The sequence below is a fragment of the Colletotrichum gloeosporioides genome (genome assembly GCF_011800055.1).
Source record: "Colletotrichum gloeosporioides strain Lc1 chromosome Unknown consensus_75, whole genome shotgun sequence".
Lineage (NCBI taxonomy): Eukaryota > Fungi > Ascomycota > Sordariomycetes > Glomerellales > Glomerellaceae > Colletotrichum > Colletotrichum gloeosporioides.
Window position 1 is genome coordinate 3,189 of NW_025544720.1, and position 23,471 is coordinate 26,659.

At 53.1% G+C, this 23,471-nt stretch overlaps 7 protein-coding genes across 7 annotated transcripts; 4 read left to right on the forward strand and 3 right to left on the reverse strand.

Moving 5' to 3' along the window:
- Nucleotides 1–908: 908 nt before the first annotated feature.
- On the forward strand, nt 909–1,740 carry GCG54_00014193 (uncharacterized protein; the record flags this gene model as incomplete). The annotated part of the gene is made up of 2 exons (XM_045414033.1): nt 909–1,565; nt 1,618–1,740. The coding sequence occupies 2 exons, from the start codon at nt 909–911 to the stop codon at nt 1,738–1,740; spliced, it is 780 nt and encodes a 259-aa protein (XP_045259554.1).
- A 276-nt stretch (nt 1,741–2,016) lies between these two features.
- On the reverse strand, nt 2,017–3,419 carry GCG54_00014194 (uncharacterized protein; the record flags this gene model as incomplete). Its single annotated transcript, XM_045414034.1, has 2 exons — nt 2,017–3,171; nt 3,237–3,419. 2 exons carry the CDS (start codon nt 3,417–3,419, stop codon nt 2,017–2,019), a joined length of 1,338 nt encoding a protein of 445 aa, XP_045259555.1.
- A 3,321-nt stretch (nt 3,420–6,740) lies between these two features.
- GCG54_00014195 (uncharacterized protein) lies at nt 6,741–7,947 on the forward strand (the record flags this gene model as incomplete). Its single annotated transcript, XM_045414035.1, has 2 exons — nt 6,741–7,050; nt 7,103–7,947. The coding sequence occupies 2 exons, from the start codon at nt 6,741–6,743 to the stop codon at nt 7,945–7,947; spliced, it is 1,155 nt and encodes a 384-aa protein (XP_045259556.1).
- A 366-nt stretch (nt 7,948–8,313) lies between these two features.
- Nucleotides 8,314–10,640, reverse strand: GCG54_00014196 (uncharacterized protein; the record flags this gene model as incomplete). Its single annotated transcript, XM_045414036.1, has 2 exons — nt 8,314–10,479; nt 10,530–10,640. The coding sequence occupies 2 exons, from the start codon at nt 10,638–10,640 to the stop codon at nt 8,314–8,316; spliced, it is 2,277 nt and encodes a 758-aa protein (XP_045259557.1).
- A 3,476-nt stretch (nt 10,641–14,116) lies between these two features.
- Nucleotides 14,117–14,983, forward strand: GCG54_00014197 (putative endo-beta-1 4-glucanase D; the record flags this gene model as incomplete). The annotated part of the gene is made up of 3 exons (XM_045414037.1): nt 14,117–14,566; nt 14,622–14,803; nt 14,860–14,983. 3 exons carry the CDS (start codon nt 14,117–14,119, stop codon nt 14,981–14,983), a joined length of 756 nt encoding a protein of 251 aa, XP_045259558.1.
- Nucleotides 14,984–18,041: 3,058 nt separating this feature from the next.
- Nucleotides 18,042–18,971, forward strand: GCG54_00014198 (uncharacterized protein; the record flags this gene model as incomplete). Its single annotated transcript, XM_045414038.1, has 1 exon — nt 18,042–18,971. The coding sequence occupies one exon, from the start codon at nt 18,042–18,044 to the stop codon at nt 18,969–18,971; it is 930 nt and encodes a 309-aa protein (XP_045259559.1).
- Nucleotides 18,972–19,867: 896 nt separating this feature from the next.
- On the reverse strand, nt 19,868–23,086 carry GCG54_00014199 (U6 small nuclear RNA (adenine-(43)-N(6))-methyltransferase; the record flags this gene model as incomplete). The annotated part of the gene is made up of 6 exons (XM_045414039.1): nt 19,868–20,784; nt 20,831–20,999; nt 21,046–21,166; nt 21,219–21,485; nt 22,050–22,400; nt 22,455–23,086. 6 exons carry the CDS (start codon nt 23,084–23,086, stop codon nt 19,868–19,870), a joined length of 2,457 nt encoding a protein of 818 aa, XP_045259560.1.
- Nucleotides 23,087–23,471: the final 385 nt, after the last annotated feature.

A 23,471-nucleotide genomic window follows, 5' to 3' on the forward strand; every position in this document is an offset into this window, starting at 1 on the left:
TCGGTCGAATATCTTTGAGTTTATATTGCAATTAATTCTTTAATAAGGATATCAGGTGCGGGACTTGGAACAGTTGATTGTTGAGTCGCGGCATGATCGCCGTCGGCGGGCACGGACAACGCTTACACTTGATAAAATAAGCATACTGTTCGAAAACGGATGCCTGATAGATTGAATGCGACAGCGGGATTTTCAACTCGACCACAAGACGATCAGAATTCGCGCAAACCCATTGCGGTGGGCGGTTTTTGGTTACCGAGCAGTTCTACGCACCATTCACGCTCTCGCCGAATAGCTCCCAACAACACCAAAGGCGGGCATTGAAGCAGGGATTATGATGCCAGCACTCCGCCCAGCCCCTGACACTGGCATACTCCAACGGCAGCGTTGCATGCGCATCACGTCAAACCAGGGCGCCGGGGATCCCAGCGTAATCTTCACAGTGGGGTTCCCGGACCGGGAGCCCCGGCGGAAGATCGCGACCTGCTCGCAAGGCGACTCTCAGCTGAATGGACTGCCGACACCAGCGGCTGCCGATTACCAACCGCCACATAGCCCGTTCATTCGGCGATGAAAGGGCCCAGGCGGGGTGAAGCCAAGTTCTCGAAGCTGTGGAATGACGGCCAACAACAGTGAGTACGTACTGGTGAAACGGCACCCCAAACTGCTATACCGCCGCTTCGCTATTGGCCCAGGTAACGAGAATAGAGTTTATCATGCCCAGATATATATCGACGGGTTCGAAATCTATGGTTTTCTACGGGTTGGTTTCGTCTTTAACTCGGAGCATTCTGCCACATTTTGCTATTCCCCCGTTCCACAAACAGGACAACCTCTGCTGATCTCTTTCCTTCTTTCAAGCTTGTTTTTGCCATTGATTCGCATGCTCAGAGAATTCTGTCAACAAGATGGAACGATCTTTTGAGACTGAGCGAAGCTCCTTCAACGGAGGCCAATATTTCCCACAAGTCGAGGCGCGACCGGCGCCCTACCCATTCAGCCTCGGGCCAGCGCCTCCGTTCAACGGAGAATGGTTTCAATCCACGTTGCATCCAGATCCTGTATGCCTCTACCAGCCCTTGCCGTACTTGGATACGACCTCCGGTGCCATACCGCAGTACGGGCCCAGCCATCTGGTCCAGGCCTCCAACTCTAACACACGGTTGATCACATCTCCAACGCCAGCCAACATTGTGGCCGGCCAACCGCCCAGCTGGGACGTATGGAGTACGAGTGAGGGTTCATCGAGCCCGGCCGAAGAGCGCGAGGAGGAGACTTGGGAACCAGAAGACCTGCGCCACATGGGATATCTCGACGCGAATGGAAGTTGGCGATGCAAGTTCCAGGGGTGTCGGTCCACGAGAGTATTCATCCGCGCGTGCGACTTGAGGAAGCACTACCGAGGCCACGATAAGTGCTTCTTCTGCACGGAGAAGCCTTGCGCCAAAGCCGGCGTTGGGTTTTCAACGAGGAAAGACTACCAACGTCATATGGGCTCGCACCAGCCTACGATCAAGTGCCCGCACCCTGACTGCGGCCGAATATTTAGTCGCAAAGACAATATGGTGAGCAAGTCTGCTAAGCAAATCGAAGGACGGTGAACTAACGGTTTCGCAGAGGGAGCACTTCAAGAAGATCCACCTCCGTTTGCGAAACAACTTATTCCCCAGGCCTTGCCGGAGGCCCAGACGATGCGAATCACGGAAGTCACCGGCAATGAAGGTTGAGCCACCGATGTAAAAAGGTAGACGGTAGAGATAGATTTGATGGGTAATTTTCTGTAGCGTCGATGTTATTACTTGCAAGGTGTTGGGTCGGTGGGTTTGGAAAACATGGAATTGTCAGTCGCTACCTCGATCGTCTCATTCGAAATAGAATTGAAGATTGAATGTCACCTGGACGATCCGTGACGCATCGTGATATGCATGTCCTGCAGATCAACACGTGTTGAAGCTATCGATAATCTTGTATGCCATCCTGTGTTTCAGCTATTTTCCGGTGACCGTGTTCCACACCCTACCAATCCATGTCTCCATCACACCTGATCCTGTTCCATCGGGTGTCCCAGTCGGCCTCGGCTTGACAACGACGATCGTACCCGCAGTTGTACTTTTCATCATTCTCCTCAAATATGTAATCCAAATCTCCCCGATGGAAACTCAGAATGTCGGTAAGGTCCGCGAACTTTCCTCCAGAGTCAACACCGTGGGGCTTGTGAGCCTCCAACAGACTAATCCCACCAACCTGTCCCCAGATGAACTCAGGCTGCCAATAGTTTCCCTCAACGCCATTAAATGCGTAAGTGTGGACGTTGAAGCATCCGAATGGGACAAAGTCGATGGTTCTTCTTCTGGCATGGGCTTCGGGACTGAGGCGCGTGAGCTTTTTTGGCAGCAGTGGACCAAGGTGGAGAATCGCAACGACCATCTGCTTGATCGGAGAATCGCTTTTGAATCTTGATTGGAAGTACGGAAGATTCTCTTGATCGACTGGGTGCTCAAAAAAGGCATAGTCTTGCAAATCCCTCAAAGTCGTCTGAAAGATTCGAGGGAGAAAAGAGTCGGCCGAGTCGCTGCCGAGCCTGAAGTGCTTTGCCAATTTGCCGAAGGTCGTGTTGCTGAGATCCTTGTTGAGATCCGTGTACCTGTCATTTCTGTACGCGGTGTACGTCTCGAGATACTGAATGTCTTTGTCGTTGAGCCAATCCTTGACTTTCGTGTAGTGGTCACGAGTGACCCAGGTCATACCAGACTCGTCGCGCTGCCAATCACCTCCCAGATGACGGCTCTTGGGGTCCTCAATCGACTGCAGGATCTTGGCACCAGTGCCAGAAGGATCGCTCAGTTTTTGGCCTGCCTTCCAAAAAGGCTCCGCCATCTCCCCTGCCAGGACAGCGTTCATGAGTAGGGCTTTGAGCATGCTATCGTTGAACGCGCCTTCCCAAGAGTGCCGGAGGTCATCGAGGTCATCTTTGATATATGGAAGGTACTTCCGCCAGAGGTGAGCGAACTCAGCCTCAATCAACTTGAGAAACTCGATGAGGTTGGCGACCTTTTGGTACTCAATCAGTGTCGCGGGTGACTTTCCGTGCGCGAGCTGGTCAAAGGGAAAGGGCTTCGGTGGCAGCACTCCCTTGGCGTAGGAGTCTTTGACGATAGCGGTTGCTCTGATCTGTTTGAAAGAACTTTGTTAGACTGGTTCTTTGCAATAGGAGAAAGATGGTTGTGGTGTCTTACCACTGCAAGAGCGTCATCAAAGTCTGGCATGTCAGGAGCCTCGAGATTCTGGAGAATGCTAGCAGAGAACTTGTCGAAAGTCGTGTGAAGGCGTCTGCACGTAGAAGCAAGTGCGAGAAGATCGCCGATACCGTCGCTCTGTCGCATGATCTCCACGATCGTCTCCACTGGCAAGGACTCCATTTTTGAGGGCCCGAGGCTGTCCCAAAATGAAACGGGAAGGGACTGGGGAGGATCGAATTTTGATTGCGAGGGAAAGTTGGAAGTTTGGAGGCGGAAGGAGTTGACAGTCGAAGAAGGTGGGAGGTGAGAGAAATTGGGGAGGGGAGGAGTTTGAGGTGGCAGAGGATTGGAAATGGAAGAAGGTCGCCAGTGGGTTGGAGGTGAAGCCGATGAAGGAGGAAGGAGAAAGCTGAGAAGTGGGAGATACCCTGGCTTGGGGGGAGTTTGGAGGTGAAAGAACTTTCACGGTACAGGAGGTTTTGGTAGTGGAAGAAAGTAAGAGTTGAGACTGATGTAGGAGGTGGTGGGTAAATAGCCGAAGCCGCGACGCGATTGAGAGAAGCAGCAACGGGAAGTCGCAACCCAACTGACCTCAGGCGCTCTTTTCTGAATTCGTCCCACAGCACCTCGATATGGATTCCAACACAGTGTTTTGCCGAGTTTTGTTCTAGAGTACGGTACTTAAGCTACGATTTCCTTATCACTGATCTAACCACCTCGCTCTCTGTGACAGAGAGCCTCAATAGAACAGCCGATAATACTACCCGGATGTAGTATTCAGTAGCACTTATAGATCTATGTCTGACCTTACGCGTGTTACCAAGCAGCCGGAATATCATATTTTTAATAGTGTTAACCGGTTTAACTGGAACGAGTCTTCTAAGTGGCATATGGATTGGATGACGTCTTAACCCAAGAGGTTGTGTTGGCTGACGGTGCCATTGGTTTTATAATGGCTTTATATAGGGACGAATCAGTCTGCGCATGTCCGCCTTCTGCCTTGCGTTGTTGATCCAATGCCAAAGGAAACTGAGAGGACTGCGAAGTCTGCTCTTCATCGTCGATTTTGATGGCTCTAACAGCATCGCCACCTTTCCTACGGGAGAGGACTGAAAGGCTTAAGGTTGGGCATGGTCAGATGGTCTCTTGATGGGAGGTGACGTGTTCAGAGCCATCAAAAATGTTACTGAAAACACCCCTAACTAGATTACTACGGTATTGCCACCGATGCTTAGAATAGGTGACCTCCGTTAATTGTAGGACTGCAGTCAAATCAAAAGACGGAATATGACATGTATCTGCAGTAAAAGGGGCCCGGCATTAGAGGCTGCGAGAGATGCGACTCGTGAGAAGGCGCCAAACGAAGGTACATGAAGCGACCACGGCCGAAAGTCTCAATAGAACAGTCCGCAAGACCAGAAGCTAAAGGGTGAATCCTTTCTTGCTTTTCTGCCTGCAGGCACTGAAATAATACCGACCAATACCAGTTAAGATGTCGGCGGAGGGATCCGAAACATTGACACCGTTCAAAGTTCAAGACCAATGACAAGAGGGCGGCGGCGTCTCCGTCGAAAGTATACTTAGCCCACGGCCGTTTTGGCCTGACAGCTACCTTGACCACCAACCTTGGCCTTCGTGACATCCAAGCCATTTCTGCAGATGGTTTCCCAAATCTAGCCGGCCCGAATGAGTTCAGGATCATCCATAGATCAGCCTCATGTCTTGCGGCTGTGTAGAACTCGAACCGCATTAACGCTACTCATAGCGCTCTGGACGGTAAGCCAAGCCAAATGTTTGTTCATACACTCCTGATGGCTCTAAAGCCGTAGTAAGTCAAAGATGCCCGAGACGGTTGAGCTCGTTGGCAAGAAGAAATATTTTATACAACTCACGCAGACGTCTATCCGCGTTGACGCGCGGTGACGCGAAAGTAGTGCCAACGTGGGAAGGGGAGTAGAGACGGCAGGCGCGATCTTTTTAGCAGGCTCCGCCAGGTTACGACGGCAAAGACTCAATATTTCCACCCTCCTCACTCGGTATGTTCACGATGTTCTTCGCGTGTCTAACAGCCCTCTCACTATCCGTTAGTTGTGGCCGTGCTTAGAGACTTCAGCTGCTTTGATACTGTCACGAGGTGAAGAGAGGCGCGATGGACGTTGGCTACCGCTCCTGGGAAGTACGACTCCTTTCATCATGTTGGTCGCAAACGGCCCTGCTGGAGTGCTCCTTCCACCAAGGGCCCGGGTTACGATTGCTATCTTTTTGGGGGTGATAGAAACTGCAGATCTTGAGTCAGGACAAGAATTATCCAGTGATGGAAGACCATGTGGTCGCGTCAATGGGGCTGACCCGCCAGACCCAAGATTCTGGTCAGAGTTATGCGGCCGGTCCAACCAACCTTCCCAGGCTTTGAGAGATACCTTGAACTATCCGTACTCATGTACAGACGTCACCAGATGTATAGTGACATAGGCAGCTCTCAATCTCGTATGCCGAGGATGCCGTCTTTTGACTTGCGCTCCTCGCCTCTGTGGGCAGTAATAATCGAGCACTAAATGAACGTGGCTTGTATACGCCCTGACGAGATAATGTGTTCCAAGAAAAAAGGGCCCCGAGAGGCCAGCCATTTGACCCAATATTTCGTGATGAGAGGTCAACGGATGCATGATGGCGGCTTACTTTATGTTGATCAAATAGGCAGTCGTAGCCCTTGAGGCGGCCGCTCAATTACGCCACCCCTGCTGAACTCGAGTTGGTTTTCGTCCAATCTGGCATCACTCTCCGTGTCTCTCATGTCTGCACCCGCGTTGTAAGCGTCGGGGTTCGACCCCGGCAGCGGGCCTATCAGAAAACCCCGGCACAGACGGGGAACACAGCTCGTGTGCAATTCTCCGCAGATCCTGTTGTTGCAGCATGTTGGTTGGCTAGCCCATGTGCCACTTCGGGAGCAGGCTACGGCTTGGCCGTTGGGGGCTGTGAAATGTTTGCTTGTGCTTACACGCTTGGCTGTAGTTCAGCTTGTTGGTGCTGCCGTGCTGTTGGTCGTGGAACATGACGGAGAAAAAGCAAAGGTTGACAGATGGGCTGACGGGCTGAGAACGAGAAGTGAGTGAGTGAGAGGGGAGAGGCAGGGGGACTTTTATTGGAAAATTGTTGCAGGGAAAACGAAATGATCTGCCGCTGGATCCATTCCCAAGGGCAGGTGCCATGCCTTCCTTCTTTCCTTCCCTTTCTGCTTCGAATCGGCCGCGACCGCCTCGACTTGGACCTCGACCCATTCACCAACAACTCTCGTCTCGACTGTTGTTCTTCCTTCATCGCCAACGGTCGCTAGTTTGTTTTTTCCCCAGGAAACACCACCACGCCGGCCCCGACGGATGGTCAATTTCGTTTCCTGAAGGCGACAGGGTCCGCAAATTTCTCGCCTCCACGTGTTTCTCAACACGGTCCTTTCTGCTCCACACGATACCCACCACACCGCGCCCACGATCGAGCTTCACGATGCTCCCCCTCGTTCTGCTCGCCTCGGCGCTGCTCGTCGTAGCGCAGAGTCCAGTGAAAGACTGGAACCAGTGCTACTACGCCAAGGACTCTCCCGCACATCCCTCGCTCGTGCCCTGCCTCACAGAGAACGATGATGGCTCGATGTCTCAGGCTAAGGACTATGCCTCCAGTTGGTGCTGCTTCGCCGGTGACAACTGCATCTCTCAGGCCTGCTGGGACAACACCACAGGCGTAACTTATCAGTATGGCTGCAATGATCCGACATACGAGCACAACAACTGCCCTCCAAAGGGCGGCCTTGATCCGGGTAAGTTCCACTGACGTCTTGGGAGCTTCAATCATGCCAACCATCCCCACAGGAAAGTCGCCATGGGTCGGCCTCGTGAGGTGCAACGACACCCACAACGAAGGCTTCGAGAAGTTCTGGGCTTGCAACCACCCCGACACCTGCGGCGACTTCTGCCCCGTGGAGTCGAACAAGCCCCAAGTCACCCAGACCGTCTGGCCAGATACCATCCAAAACCTGCCGCCACTCGGCTTCTGCACCGACCTCGGCTCGAGGGTGCTCGCGATGTACGCCCGGGAGACGCTCAACTCTACCGGCGGCGTGCCCATGACCGTCAACACGTCAGGCAAGCCGAAGCCTACGTACCCGAGCCCACAGAGCAGCGGCGCCGGACAGACTTCTGTCACGCGTACACAGACGGCGCCCGATATGGGGTCTACGGCAACGAGTACGTCCACGTCCACTCCGACAGCTGAGCCAGAGGCAGCCGCAGCTTTGAGCGGAGGGGCTATCGCGGGTATTGCAGTTGGGTCGACTTTGGGGGTCGTCGCTGTTCTGGCCGGCTTCTTCTTCATGTGGCGTCGCCGCCGGGCCAAGCAACGACAGGATGCTGCCGCCGCTGCCGCTCCAGCTGCTCCTTATGTACCCCCTGGGGGCGGTGCTGCCGAGCTTGCGCCGCCCGACGAGAAACGCAATCTTGTGCAGCCAAACACGCCCTCTACTGTGTCCGACGGCATGGGTATTCAACGACCAGTGTCTGACATGAGCATGAGTACCGTGGTTCCAAGTCCAAGCGGCACTCCAAGAACGCCAAATTCACCGTACTATCCGCAAGGCCATTATCATGCGGAGCTGCCTGATGATCCGAGGGTCATCCATGAGATGCCGGCCATAAATGAGAGATCAGAGATGCCATGAGTTTCAAAATGAGGGAGTTTGGGTTGTTCAATGATATCAGGGTCGGATTCGTTTTGCTTTTGCTACATAATCAAAGGGTTCACGTCGAATAGTTGAGAATGGAGTTCATCGCTCCAAGGTTTCAAAGGAAATGTATTGAACAATGCCCGCGTCTTTGTCAAAGAGATACTGTTCAAAAGGTTATCAGAACACAGGCAATCAAAGACATGGTAAAAGATAGTCGTTAAGATATCCTTAAAAAGAAATGCTTCCTGCATTACCAAAGTCCCGGGCATATCGGCCAAACCGCCGGCATCACTACATTAGGCTACACGCTCGGAGCAGAAGCGGCCGAGGCAGATCCTCTTCCCGGCCGCCCTCGCACCCCTAACACTCCACAGCAGAATCTCCCGACGGCATGGCGACGACATACTCCAGGCTAAGCTTCACAGCCTTGCCTGCATTCAAGCTGACCTCCCACTCGACCTGCCCGCCCTTCTTCAACGTCGAAGTCGCCTTGCCCCATTTGATGTCCTCCTTCTCCCCACGGCCAGGCAACCCACTCGCCACACCCGCGCCCTCAACAAGCATGCCCTTCGGGTCGAGGATGTCCACCTTCAGCTTCTCGTCCTCCGACACAGGGACTTGGTCCAGCACAAGCAGGGACACAGGCTTGCCCGCCGCGGCGCGCGTATTCGCGACTGTGATGCTGCGGCTGTACACGGAGCTGTTCTCCTTAGAGAGGAACCCTGTCGTAGCCCGCCGGACGTTCGCGACGGGGTAGCTGACCATGATGGCCGGGTCGACTCCCAGACCCAGCGTGAAGCTGTCGCCCGCGCTGCATCGCGGCAGCGTCGTCCGGCCCATGAACGTGCCGTCCAGCGTCAGCCCCGCGTCGCCCTTCAAGAGGGATAGTCTGCTGCTGTTGCGCAGCTTCGCCTTGAGGAACGCCACGGGCTTGTACTTTGGCACGACGGTGTGGTTGAATACGACGCCGGAGAAATTTAGTCTCGCGACGCGCTGCTTCGAGGCTGTTGGGCGTGGGGGCAGGGTCTTGGTGCCGGGGAGGTCGTACGTTGTCGTCAGGCCGGTCTCCTCGATCGTAGACTCCTCAAAGTCCAGCGCGGCGTCCATCAGGTCCTGTGGAGAGGCGCTGTACTCCTGGATGGGATCGTGAGATTCCTTGCGACGGGCGGCGTTCTTAATCGCAGAGCCGACCATCGAGCCGACGGATTGGCGACCCTTTCGGGCGCAGCTATTTGCGACTGCCATCTCAATGTTGTCGAATTGCGCACCCTGCGGAGCTGGCAAATCGTCAAACAGCCCGAAGCCCATGTCATCGTCCGACTCTTCCTTCTCCTCCGGGATACACTCAAAGGCAGCATACGCAACAGCCTCCACGCCAAACAGCTCCTCGCGCTTGACGTGGCTCTGTGTAGTCGTCTCCTGCGTCTTCCGCCACGCCTCGCGCTGCGCCCTCTCCTCGCGGCTGTTGAGGATATTCCTCCCTCCCGCGCCGCCGCCGCCGATCTTCGGCGCGAGCTTAATGTTCCACTGCTTCAGCTCGGGGATCTCCTGCTCAAGCCCGGAGAAGGCCGTTTGTGAGGTGGACAGCACAACCTTGCAGCCGCTCCACGTCTCGGAGGTCTCGTTGGTGATGCTGGCGTCGTAGCACAGCGTGGCGGTGTTGTTTGTCGTCGAGAGCTGGAGGTCGTAGCTGGGCGACCACGACGCCGCGGCCGTGATGTAGGAGATTGACAGGTCGCAGGTGAGGTCGGCTTCTGTCTCCGTTTCGGCTGCCGGGTTGAAGGGCTGAGCGGTCTCGCTGGAGACGGAGGTGCGGCGGGAGGACATGGGCGTGAAGGCGTGCGCTTCGAGGGTAACGCGGACGGCGTAGCACACCTTCGGCCAGAAGCGCTCTCTCTCTTGGCGGATGCGCTCCTTCTCCTTCCTGCGTTCTTCTGCCTTTCGCCACTTCTTCACATTGTCCCGAGTCTGCTTCTTGAGGGCGAGAGTTTGTTGTCGCTTCAGTGGCTTCTCCTCCTTCTGCTTCTGCCTTAGCAGCCGGCTGAGTTCTTCGCGGGCCGCCTTAAGCCGGGCACTGTTCTCGCGCTGGCGGATGGTGCCGGCCATGCGATCCTGGAAGACCTTCTCGCGCTCGGCGCGGTAGGCGGTCATGAGCTGGACGACGTCGACGTTCTTCTTCTCGTCGAGGACTTTGCAGTGGGCGTCGAGGATCGCGAGGCGTTTGGCGGAGCTGTCGAGGATTTCTCTGGCCTGGCTTTCTTCGTCTTCTAGTTTTACCACTTTGGCGCGCGCGGCTTGGAGAGCCGAGGAGTCAGGGATCTCATATTTGTCTGTATCGACATCGTCCTCATCGTCGTCGCTGAGGTCTGAGTCTATCTCGGGGTAGGCCTCTTCAAAGATGTCGCGGTTAGGCAGAAGCTCGATCGCAATGTCGGATATGATTGCGGAGCCGGTGCCTTCGACTTTGATGGTGGACTCGTCGACGGTTGGGGTGAGGCCGATGATGGTTACTTCGTTCGTGCCGGGCTGGGCTGGCATTAGGGCATGCTCAATAGTAAGTGGATGGAAGGATTTACCTTGAGGGCAAGTTGTTTGAGGTCGCGGACGACTTGAGCTTTGGTGGGAAAGAGGGTGACGGTCCGCGTGGGGAGATCGCGGACATGATACTCCTTCTTCTCGATGTCCATGGCTGTGATGTTCGAAATGGGCCGAGAGTGACAATGCAGAGTTGTGTCCGGGGTGGAACAAGAGGGTTGATTGAGAAACCGGACAATTCAGCGGCGAGGGGCCTGCTTTATACTTCAACCATTGATGGGTGTATGAAGGATTTCTCGTCACCAGGTCCAAGCGATCCTTCGCTGCATCTTGCCTCCATCACCCCTGAACAAACCGCCCGACAGCTCTTGGCTTGGTGGCTGTTGCCGCGGTTTACCTCACCCACAAATGCCATGCTGGGTGCCTTACTGAAAGCCTGCAGAAGACCAATTGATTTCCGCTCAAGCCAAAAGCCATCGCTTTCACTAGTGGCTCTACCGTTGATGGTAACAAGCAACGGAAGCTCAGCTTGTCACGCCAAGGCGTCCAACACCGCCCTCGCCGTTATCGATACAGCTCTTATCGTACCTTGCATGCAGTTCAGACCCCAGGCACCTAGAATCAATCCTGTTTGTGGTGGTTGTGGCACGTTTTAGGCGGAGGTTTGGCCGGTTGACTCATTCAATTTGGCATTCTGATTGGCTCATCGCCAGCACGTTTTACGCGGCAGCGCATTTCTCGACGGCGTCGCTTTGGACAATTTGCGTCACCAACACTGCTTGGGACTCGCAATCATGCACTCGTCCCCGGTCTACCCCTCATCTGGTCTCGATTTTTCGCAAGTTGACGATTGCCTTTCTGTTGATTGTGACTCAAGATTTGCCCGGCTACAGTGACTGAATCTGTCCCCGCTTATCTCAGCATGAGAAACTGATTCCTGTTGCTTCAATGCAGCCAAATTTGGGATGAACGATTGGTTCCTTCGTTGTCAACTCATTAATGGCCGCTTCTTGTGAATTGTAGTCATACAATCAAGTATGCTTTCGCGCCATCGTCAGCGACAAGTCAGACTTTCACCTCGAAGACAGTACCTTGCGGTGCCCAGGTGTGAGATAGCCGGACGGGGATCCACCCGACCGAAGTCCACGCCATATCCGCGTCCGGTCAGGTGGAGACTCCGGGTTCCGTTCCATGAGCCAGCCCACGTGACGCAATACTTATCAAGGTCGCCGGAGTTTTCTTTGTTGGAGCGTCTAGCTTTCTTGTGCCGCCAATTGATTGCAAGATTAACTTCGATCAAGGGCGATAGCTAATCACATTGATTAGAGACGACGACCAGGATGAACACAAAGACCATGAAGACGACGGCGACCACACATAAAGTGGTCGATCACAAGGGAAGTAGGGATTCTCTATCTTTTCCAAGCACTGTATGATATACGTACACAACTTTCGGCTTTTCCTGGCAGCATACATACCATCCAGTTGGGAGAAGTAATTCTATCAGTGTTCACTAGTTCCAAAGATCTCCAGTACTCAGAGGTGAGCAGGGTCTGACGTCACTTTACTGATACAACACTGAATGAAACAATAAATCATCTGATAATTTTAGATGATCAGCGGCTCAGATAGAGATCGTGAAGTTTCTTAGAGGACTTCATGAACACGCAGCTTACACTGAATCAGGCCCGTTATGATGTTGAAAAGCCAATTTTCAAGCGAAGCCATAACTTGGCATAACCCATATTAAACGTCTCGCGCTCTCTCAATGCTTTCAGCATCGGCAAATCTCAGCCGAGAGAAAAGACGTGAAGAGTAATTTCGTGACGATCGCTCAGAGGGTCTGCGCCGGCGAACATGAATCTGTAGAGTTGACGCACCGTGTTCTGTAACTCGTAGACAGCGGAGGCTGGAATTCTCGGGAAACATTTCCTGAATGTACTCCAAATTGATCAAGACTTATTATGGGTCTTTTACTCGGGATTGGGGGGTTGGGATTGATGGGCTGCGCCGTCAAATCTAGGTCAATACAAGAACCGAGATACCGAAACGTCTCCGCGGCCGTACACGTACATTAATAGTTTTGTGGTGACTTAATTGCAGGCATAAAAGGGCTATCTGAGTCCGCAAATTCTCCCTTTTGGACGACGCTTGGGTTTATTCCAGGATGGCCTATATTGCATCTCGAAGGAGCCTCAACCCCACTGCCTGTCCCTTTCCTGGCACCCTGGGCAGTACGGATAGCCAGACGGCAGAAAGGATGGAACCAACATTAGCCCAGGTCGGCATGCTCTCGTGTGCTGGCGTCGCATTGCCGAACCCACTGAAACCTCCTGTCCCAGGGGTGCGCGCCTGTCTGTGCCTTTTGGGTCGCCGCTTGATGAATCCGAGAACGCGATGGCCTCGCTCCATGGCCCCCGGCGGCAGCGCCAAGCGTGCTGGCATAACGAATCGAGAAGCTACCCCATTGTTCACGCAACATTTCCATGTATGTAAAATGTGTGGTCGCAAGCACGCGACTTGATCCCTACCGCAAAATCGGGAAGCACGCCCGCGTGCGACTACCACCACGCCATGCCTTGCCGACGGGCAACTACCGGGAACCGAGTTCACCGCCGCCGGAATCTTCCTTTATTGCAGATATGGACTATGATCTACCTGATCCTCAGTCAGGAGGAAGAGTGGCGATTCTGACTATGTCCAGAAAATCTAGACGATCATCGAGAGATCGTGTCGAACAGTGACGGCCAGTCAGTCGAGATGGCAGGTTGATGGAAACGCTATGCAAACTAACAAAAGATGACGGCAAAATCTCACTTGAGTCTCAGCAATAGTATCCTATAGCCACTTATCATGCAAGGTAGAGTCCTCAGCTCGTTACCGTAACTTCGTGTCAGGCTCTTCCCGCCTCCAATGTGGCCGCCAGGCAGGGAGGCCGAGCTTGCGGTTGGCGTTCCGCTGTCTTGGAACCCGAGATCATCGGAGCTCCACTTGAATCGTCCGAACTATGCCCATATGAACAATAGATAGGATCTAGCCATAGCCAATGACAAAAGGCACGCATACCCGATACTACATGATTGGGGCCTGCGGAATGAATGAGGATTAGATCCCACGCATCGTGTTTTAAGCATACGGCAGAAGAACTCCAGACGGAAACAAATATATTGATCTTTGATCGTCCGAGAACTCTCCGTGTCCATGCATGGGTGGTCCTATCCGACCGGCGGCTAGCGGCGATCTACCTGTATTCAGATGACGGCAGGGCGGCTATCGGACGAAATGCTCTTCGCTGCTCAGGGCGATTCGCAGTCGTCCAGTTTTAGCCGAAGACTGATCTAAATTGCTCCTTCGGGAAAGTCCAGCAGGTGGATGGACTTGACCGAAAGACGCGAGAGTCGCGGGTAAGGCTGGAAACATTCAAGTATATATGACAGCCTTCAACTCAGTTCCATTGCTCTCATTCCTTTCCGTCCTCATCCGGTTCTTCATCTCACTTTCCTTCATTCAATCACTGCCATTCGATCCTCGCCAGCCGAGCCATTCGTTCTTTTGACCAAGTCGTCCAAGTTCTCCCTGCAACCGATCCAGATTCGTTGACCACCAACCTCACCCAACAAACACCAAAATGAAGTTCTCTCTCGCCACCGTCGTCGCCGTCGCCGCCCTCATGGCCGACTCAGCCTCCGCCCACTACTTCTTCGAGAAGATGGTCGTCAACGGCGTCGCCTCCGCCGACTACATGCGCTCCAGCACCCAGGGCTACCAGCCCCAGTCCAAAAGCATCATGACCAGCAACACCTTCCGCTGCAACACCGATGCCAAGGCCGCCGCCAAGACCGCCACCGTCGCCGCTGGCTCTGAGGTCGGTTTCCAGATGAACTACGGCGCCAAGATCCAGCACCCTGGTCCCCTGCAGATCTGGATGAGCAAGGCCTCTGGCGATCTCTCCAGCTACGATGGCTCCGGCGACTGGTTCAAAGTCTACGAATCCGGCCCGACCAAGTTCCCCCTGACTGGAGCCGCCGATGAGTGGGGTGTCTACAACAAGAACATCATCACCTTCACCGTTCCCAAGGTGCGTATTTCTTCCTCGCTGCTGCACTAGAGACTTTGAACTGACCGTTCCCGAGGACCTCGCTGCCGGCGACTACCTCGTCCGCCCCGAGCACCTTGCTCTGCACAAGCCCTCCGGCACGGAGTTCTACTTCAACTGCGGTCAGATGAAGGTCACTGGATCAGGCACCAAGGTCCCCACCGCCACTGCCAAGTTCCCTGGTGTCTACGACTCCAACACTGCCGGTCTCTCCCCGAAGTAAGTATTCCCAGAAGGGGTTTTGCGAAAAACAAAAGTCTAACATCAAGTGAAAGGTTCTCCCTCTACCAGAACGCCAAGTCCTACCCCATGCCCGGCACCACTCTCGTCACCCGCGAGCTTTCCCTCCCCATGAGCCGCATCACCCGCGGCATGCGCGAGGAGACCAAGCAGGAGTAAATCCTCCCAAGTCGAGGCTAACTCACAGGGGAACGATGAAATGTCAATATGGACATTCAGGACAAGGAGGTCCACTGAACACTTTCTTCTTCCATGTATAATTCAACTTCAAACCCAGCCACGCCATGTAGATACAAATTTGCAGGCTTACTAAGTACTGCCTCCCCCAAATGAGCATATGGGCGTTCCTTTACTTCCCAGGCGTGACAGAGCTCACTGAATCATGTGACTGACAAGTATTCTATTTTGCTCGTCTACCTTACCTGTACAGCACCATCACATTATGCTGTGTTAGATGGTCGTTGTTGAGGGGTTTGGCGACCGGCACAAAATGGAAGACAAGGACGCCGTGGACCAGAACTCCTTCAATCTGATGTATGCTCGAGAATCTGCTCCCGCTGAAACGACGCACGGAAAATATTTCATTGCACTCGGGAAGCATTCCAAATCTCAAATAGCGAATAAGAGGGCGATGTTCACAAATAAACCCCAATGCCAAGTTGCTGTGAAAGGGTCGTAATGTAGGTGTGTAACACAACTGTTGGAATCCTTGGGCCCCCCAACTCGTTTGATAGGTCGCCAAATCTCGCTCCATTATCTTCTATCAAACGAAAGGATTTTTTCTCATTGGATCATAGACGATTCAGCGTCAGCTGAGGTGCGGGGTTGGGTATATAATTGCAGCCTTATTCCTGCTGGATTTTCAGTCCAAGACACGTTCTTCTCGTGGTCAAGATTCTTCAAGCATTGTGTTCAACACATGTTTCTTGTGTTCAACCAGACATCACTCTGCCAGCTCGTTGTGCGTACGAAGTCATATCCCTGATTCAATTGTCGTATTACAAATTGGAACAGAGCTTTAATTTGTTCGACGAATCGTTTGCAAACATCCATTCTCGCATAAGAATGGCGGATCGATCGACCTGCCCTCCTCTGGAAGGAAACCCAGACCTGTATGGCCTGGGAATACGCATCGGAATTTATTGCCAGTGGGTGTCTTCGTGGCTTCAAATGCTTATCGAGCCGGAACGCGCCGAAGAGGTTCATAAGGTCAACGCCATCTTTGTCCTGGCCGTTATAATCGGTATCATTGTCGCCAAACATGACGAGTCTATACAAATCATTGAATTGTACATCATGCTACAGTTTGCTTTCGGATTTATCGTTACAGTTCTGCCAACATTCGGCTTGCGAAATACGCTTCAGAAGAGAGGATCAGCATTGAACCTACTCAAATATGTTACCAGTCATAACCGTCAGCGAATTGACGCGAGCGTGGCCTTGAAGAAGCGATCGGACTGCCTTTGGACTGCATCTCAACTTCAAGAGCTCGTTGACCGTCACAATCATCCATGTGCAGAGGACTACAGAAGTGCGATATGGCATCCTTTAATTCCATTCACAGTCAGGTTCCAGCGAGGTAGGGATTGGGAATTAACCATCATGCTTGGTCTTCATCCTTTCTACCTAGCAGCTTTAGACTTGAGACGAGGTTTCAAACTCCTCTCCAAGGAGGAAACGCTACAGTTACAAGAAGCTATTCTTATAAACACCACACGACCTGTCGACCTAGACCTGGACTTTGCAGGCAACATCCTTCCTATAGATTTTGTTGAAGGGTTAAAGAGCAGACATCTGAGTTGGTCAGGCGTTCTGTGGAGAACATTAATTGTTCACGCTATTGTGGGCTTCAATGTCTACTTTTGGTTTGCCATCGCCTCAACGGACCTTGAAGATGAGCCCTGTGGAGTCCTTTCCGTATGTCTCTTCGGCAAGAAATCATTCGCTGATGTAACTCAGTTCTCAAAAGCGATTTCAATCATCTCAGTCTTCGCAGTGGCGCCAATCGGTGTGTGGCTTGTTTGCTGCACCTGTTTTATGGTGTTTTTCATCACGTCTTGTGCTTTCAGACACGCAGCGTTCTACTTGTGGCCAAACTTCAAAGTCCGGATCGGGCAGATAAAAGCCAAGCATGAACCTGTTTTGGAAAGGCGGTTAAAACTATTGAGGAGAAATTTCTTCTTCGACATTTCGCCATTCAATTTTGTCACCACTTTAATAATTCTCTGTGAAATCATCTTAGGGCACATTTTGTTGTTCGAACTGCGCCTTTTCAGCGACCTAGAAACAAGGTCTAGTGCTATAATGGGCATTATCGTCTCGCTCCTTAGCCGTCCCGAGTCAAGAGAGAAGATTTGGACTAGCGTAATAGACAGTACGCAAGGCTCAGACAGCTCGGAACGCTCAAGGTATCCATACTCTGTCTTGCTACGCAGATCTCTGGGAGCAATATGAGGCTATGTCGCTAACTCATCTAGCTTGTTTGGGATATTTTCCCCCGTTATATCTAATGTTTTTGCTGTCATTGCAATCGCATTCTTCATCGCCTCCATCGAGTTCACTTTGGCGTGGAACAATATTCAAGGGGTCAATACACTTAGGACCATCGGGCAGCTCATCCCTTTCATTATAGGGTCCGTCGGTCTTAGCCAAGCCCTCAAACAACTGTTGGTTCGTGGCCTTCAAAAGGTAGGCATGTAGTGATCACATTTCTTCAAAGTACAGTGCTGATGTAGCCAAGGCATTCCTTCTTTGGAAAATGCATTTCATCGAGGTGTCTGTTAGTGGAACTGGTCAAATTCATTTCTCTGTTAGAGAGATCGTCGACCATGACATATCTCTTCAAACGCTCCCACGAGACAGCCAGACCCTAGTCCCAAACACACGTGTCTAAGCCAATCTTTCTACGACCTGGAATAAGGCTCGTTGGCCTGAGCCCAGCCTCAGCCTCCAAGGTTTCCCGCTCACCGATCTCAATGCTCTATTTCACCGCAAGAAAGAGTCAAGGAGATCCAATCAAAAACAAGCGGTGAGCTCGGGTAGTCACTTGTGTCTAGTTCAGCAAACACATGCTGCCTCATGTGCCGTCTTGGTTGGTGATACACGTGTCACCAAACACCGTCGTCAGAAACCGTACAAAGTTGAAGCCTTCTCTTCGACATCACAACTTGCTACAACCTCCCATTCCCTCTACCAAAAACATTAACGACTTTTCAACATGTTCCGCCCATGGACCTACAACCCCAACCCCCCAGACTTCCCCTGGGCCCCTCCCGCCGCAGGCCCAGCCTACAACAACGTCCACAGCGGCAACCGCGTCAACATCAACACCTTCAACACCTACCCCCGCTTCGCCCAAACACGTTTCGCCCCGCGGCCCTTCGACTTTGCCTCCCTCTTCAACCTCCACCCCTACGGCAACAACACCAACAACCCCCTCCGCCCGGACGGCCGCCTCCGCAACCGCGTAACCGTTGTCCTTCCCGACGGCAGCCGCATCCTCGTCGACCGCGACCTCATGCACGAGCACCTCCCGCGCACACGCAACTTCGTCCCCGGCCTCGGCGGCGACTTCGCGGTCCCCGAATTCCTGCGCGGCTACAACCCGGGCTTCGAGGCGCCGGACTTCAACCCGCTGCGCTTCCGCGACGGGCTCAGCCGCGCGGCGGGTTTCGTGTTCCGGTACATTGAGATGATGTGCCGCACGCACCAGCAGTACGGCGGCCCGCCGGACGTCGACCTCTTCTCGCGGCCGCGGTTCCTGCTCGCGAACGAGAGGAACAGGGTGCAGGTCGTGCAGGAGGTGTACTGGCACCTTTTCCTGCTGTGCTGCGTGCTGGACCAGGACCGCGCGCTGGGGTGTTCGGACATGTTTGCGCGGTCGATTGGGGAGTTTCTGTTGGAGTTTATGCCGCGGGTTGAGGCGTTTATGCCGCCTGGGGCTGCGCAGTTGTTGTTTGTCGGGTATGCGAGGATCTTCCGGGAGACGCGGTCGGAGATGGATGTGTTGAGAGAGCTGTGGGACATGATGGATGCGCGGGATCAGCATCTGTTGAGGGCGACGATTGGACCGCAGCTGGCGGGCAATGGCATGGGAAATAATGCGCGAAGGATGTGGACTGCTTTGAGGCATTTGGGTTTGGTTTGATGGATGTTAGGACTGTTTGTGTTATTCTTTTAAACCAGATCATTTAGCTTGGCTTGTTGATTGTTTCCCTTTGCTTGTTTGGTTGACATTCTTCAAAGTAGATACATTTGTCAACGTGACGTGCCGCTATGATGAGGAAAGATTATGTTGATATTTCCAAGCTTACTTCCAAGCCGAAGACATTGGTCAACTAGTCCGACGCTCCCCCCCCTCGTCCGCTTAACTATCTCGAGAATCTGCCGCAATTTGTCCTCTATATTGCTACTGGCACTCATTTTTCTTGCTTTTAATGAAGTTTGCCTCGCTCACAATCTGAGACGCGGTGAGCAGTAAACACAATGCTTTCTACTAACGCCGTGAGGGCAGGTGCGGCTCATGGGAATGCACTCGTCAACAACGGTTTCTGGTTTGCTAGGTTGGTTGTCGGCCATTTTGGGAAGATTTGCGGTTGCTGGAGATGTTTTTGGGTTTGGTGTAGTGTATTTATGCTTTCTTGGAACTCGAGATGTTTCCTCTATCCAGGTGAGGTGGCCATCACTGCCATTTATAATTCTCAACGATCGAAGATAGTGTCTGATTCACGACACCTTTCCAGCGTTTGGCCACCGATCCACAGAGACAAATCCAAGAATTCCCACAATATTTGAACCAAATGCTTTCGTGTAGTTAATTCACTGAAACGACCCAGTTATACGTTCCCGGAATAGGCTGCGAGATGCCTGTCTACCCCTTTTTCAAGCTAGTTCACGAGTGAAAAGGCTCAGCACTTGTTACACAGACGCATAGTAGCATGTCTTTGAGCCTGAATAGCCCGCGCTCAGTGTAACGCCTCTAATCCTGGCGCATGACGATCGATTCGCCATTTCCCTGTATGTCCGTCTCTCACCAATCCTTTCTCAATTGGACTTTGACAGTTTGGTCTTTACGAAGCCGCAAAAGCTGTCATAAAGGGGCTTGGAGTGCCCTTCTCTCCACCGGCAGATGACCTTAATCCTCTCCGCCCCGACCTCGAGGGCAAGCTCGAAACCGAACGCGCATTGCTCGGGTGTCGAGATATCCTCAGGCTTCTTCCCTTCCCTCTCTTCGCGCATCTTTTTCCTTCTCCATGCTCGGCTCCACACATCCTCTCTTGCTCTGCCGATACCAACGAGCTGCTCCCGATCCCACTCCCATGATGTCAAATCCAAAGAATTCGCCACCTCTTGCAGATTGTTTGCCAGAGCTCCAACGCCCCTATCCAATGGAAACTCCACAACCTCCGTCTCAGTGTTTGGAGGAAGCATAGCCCTCCATTGAGCTGCTGCCAAGCCCCTCGCAGCCTTGTTGCAAGGCCTCATCGCCGCAAAGCTCCACGCAACAGCCCATCTCTTGGTCTTCGAGTTCGGTCCCTGGATGAACTCAGTCACCGCAAAGTTGTCAATCTGATGTTCTCGAAGCTTCTCCAAGGTGGCGTCGAGACTGGCCTTCTTGCCAAACATACTGGTGTACCACTGCACCTGCTCCCTCAACTCGAGAGACTCCTCCAGGATCCGGCCCACAAACGCGACTTCTCCGCCTTCAGTGAATTGCTCATTGGCGGCGATGGCGAAATGATTTTCCTGGGCTGTAGCCTTTGACTGTTCGCATGCTTTGACCTCTTCCTCAGAAGTGTAGAATGGGGGATTGGTCATCACAAAATCCAGGTGATCCACACCGAGTCCCTCAGGATTCACCAACTTTTCTTCGGGGCTGCGTCTGACGACACTAATGTAATTTTGCAGATCATTGAGTTTGACGTTTTCTTTTGCGTAGAAGATGCTCTTATCGTCGATATCTGCACCAGTCAGTTATTACTTCCACCAGTCATCGAGGACGGGTACCTGTTGCGAAGAAGGACCATCTCCGTTGTGTGTATCCAAGGAGAGGGAAGATACATGATGCACCAGTTCCAATGTCCATACCGACGATTCTTCTATGATCTGGCTGTTCGTAGGAAGTGCTGTCGAGTAGATCCTTGAGCCACAGGATGTAGTTGTGTCTTTGAGCGATCTTCAAGCAGTCAGATTTTTGCCAATGCGCCAAGGATTGTGCTCACAGGTGGACATAGCCGGTCAGCAGGCAAATCGACTTGGAGACCAAAATGCTCCTTCAGCAGTGCGCTGTTGAGTGCGATGACGGCATGCGGGTCATTAAAGTCGAGTGTGTTTCCGCTGAGTCTGAGAGGAAGTTAGCTGTATTCTCTCATGTCCGCGGCAAAAGGTGTCTTACTTCGCGCCAAGTTTGGTGTGCTTTTGGCCCAACGCAGCGTAATCGTGCGTGCCGGTGTATAAGTCGCGATAATACGCGTCTGCGTGGGTGCCAGGCTCTATTGGTCGTGGTGCTTCGAAAGTAGGCCGTCCAATGCGCCGAAATTTGTGAGAATCGAACGAGCCTTCTGCTTGATTTGCGTTCGCATCAGGATGCGACCTCTTTTCGCCGGCCATCTGCGATAGGATGTGCGTGAACAGCCAACCTAGTTTGGGGACGGCCTGCTGCCTATGCGGACGTTGAAGCGCACGGTGGGCGAACAAGAACAGCCGCCGATGGGAAGGCGGTTAAGGAGTAGAGAAATGTCACCATTCATGCGTCAAAACTGTGACATTTGCGTCGGACATTTGCGTCGGATGCGATGGACGGATATCCGAAGATGATTTTCCTCGTCCAGAGTCTTTGATATTGATGCAATCCACGGGAGCGTTTCTCGTCGCGATTAGAGAATATGAAGGTGCAATGTGGGTCCCTGTATGCATATATGCATAACCGACGATGGAATATGCACTTAAAGCAAATTGGTCCCCGATAGAGTCGGTGTTCTCAGAGAATCCCGCATCAAACAAGCTTAGGATGGAGGTCTACTGCTGCCCTTTGCAATCTCCGTTTTCTAATTCTTATTGAAGTCCATAAGTAAGATGAGATAAAGAGAAACAAAACTCTGGTAGATACTCCGAAATATTTCCAAACACAAAGGAAACACACGCAGTCGCCATGCAACGCTGTCGTCTACTCATCCATCATGTCTAGTACATGCAACCACTCATCAGGCTCATGAAATCGTCTCACTGCCCCCACATAAGGACTCTCCATCTCCACCCCTCAAGCAGCTTCATATCGCTGTCAACAACCTCAACATCGCCGCGCTCGATCTTGGCGCCGAGCCGCTTCAGCCGCTTCGAGACGGTCTTGGCCACCATCAGGGAGACCTCGTTCGAGAAGATGTAAAGCACGGCGAAGACGAAGAAGGCAATGCTGGCAAAGCTGTTGCGACCGAGAACGCTGTCTTTGATGCGCGCCAACATAGCCTTGCTCTTAGAAAAGGCGTACTCGGTGTTGTTGCTCGCCTGGATGCTTGACCTGCCCTCAGATGAGGAAGGCCGACGGAAGACGCGCTTAACAGCTGGGATGAAGGTTGCCCTGCTTTTTGTTAGCTCACACAGCGCACCCGTGAATATATCTCCAGGTACTTACACAGCTCCTCCAATGAGCCAATTCCTCCAACGGTGGTTCTCGCCCTCCTTGATCAACACCCCAACCTCCTTTCGCAGCGTCTTCAGGTCCCCAACCAAGATGCGGCCTTGCGCCCGAATTTGATCCTCTAGCTCCATCGTCGACGAGCCGTCGGGGCGTCTCTTGCGCATGAGAGAGAGGTACTCTCGCATAGCGAACTGCGTGCTCGTCTTCAGCGACCGGATATCCTGGGTTGTGGTCGTGATCGGCTGGAGCGCAGCGGCAGGGCGGGGCAGCTCGGCCATGGTTCCCGCTTGGGAGGGAGGAGCCGGGTAGTAAGCGGCCGGCCCAGCCATCTTCTCGACCACCGGAGGCTGGACGGCGACCTTTGGGATCGGGGGAGGATGACCATATGTGATGTAGGGCGGCGCTGGTTGGTTCTGGCGGATGGAATACTGGTCGGATTTGCGCGGAGGGTCCTCTTCTCGGGACGGGCGGGGGTAATCCTCCGGACGAGTCGGTTGGGCGTACTCAGGCTGCGACTGGAGATACTTGTCTGCGGGCGGTGCTCCTCCCGTTGGGAAAGCCCCTGGGCCATTGTAAGGCGCAGACGACGTGTCAACGGGCCGGGCTTGTGATTCCATGGTTGCCATGTTGAGACGCAGCGCAACCAGGTGACACCAAAGTCGCGGCGGTGAGGGAGAGCCCGGTAGGGAATACGAGAACAGCGGCGGACCTAGAAGTGAGGGGTGTTCCTGGTAGAAATGCAAACAAAACAAAAACAAGAACCACTGTGGTTACATCAAGAAGGACAAGCGAGGATATGAGCTGAGCCGAGCTGTGAGATTGATCCGATTTAATAAGGTGGCGGGGGAATTCGAGGAAGCGTTGGAACAGCTCACCACCACTGCCCGCCTCGCCTCGCCTCGCTTCAGCGAAATGTGAGGTGACGGACAGCTGGAAGGCGGGATGGTGGGGCGGCACCTGCCAGCGAACGGCGCCTGGACCCACTGCGGGAAGAATAGTGGGGTCCATCAC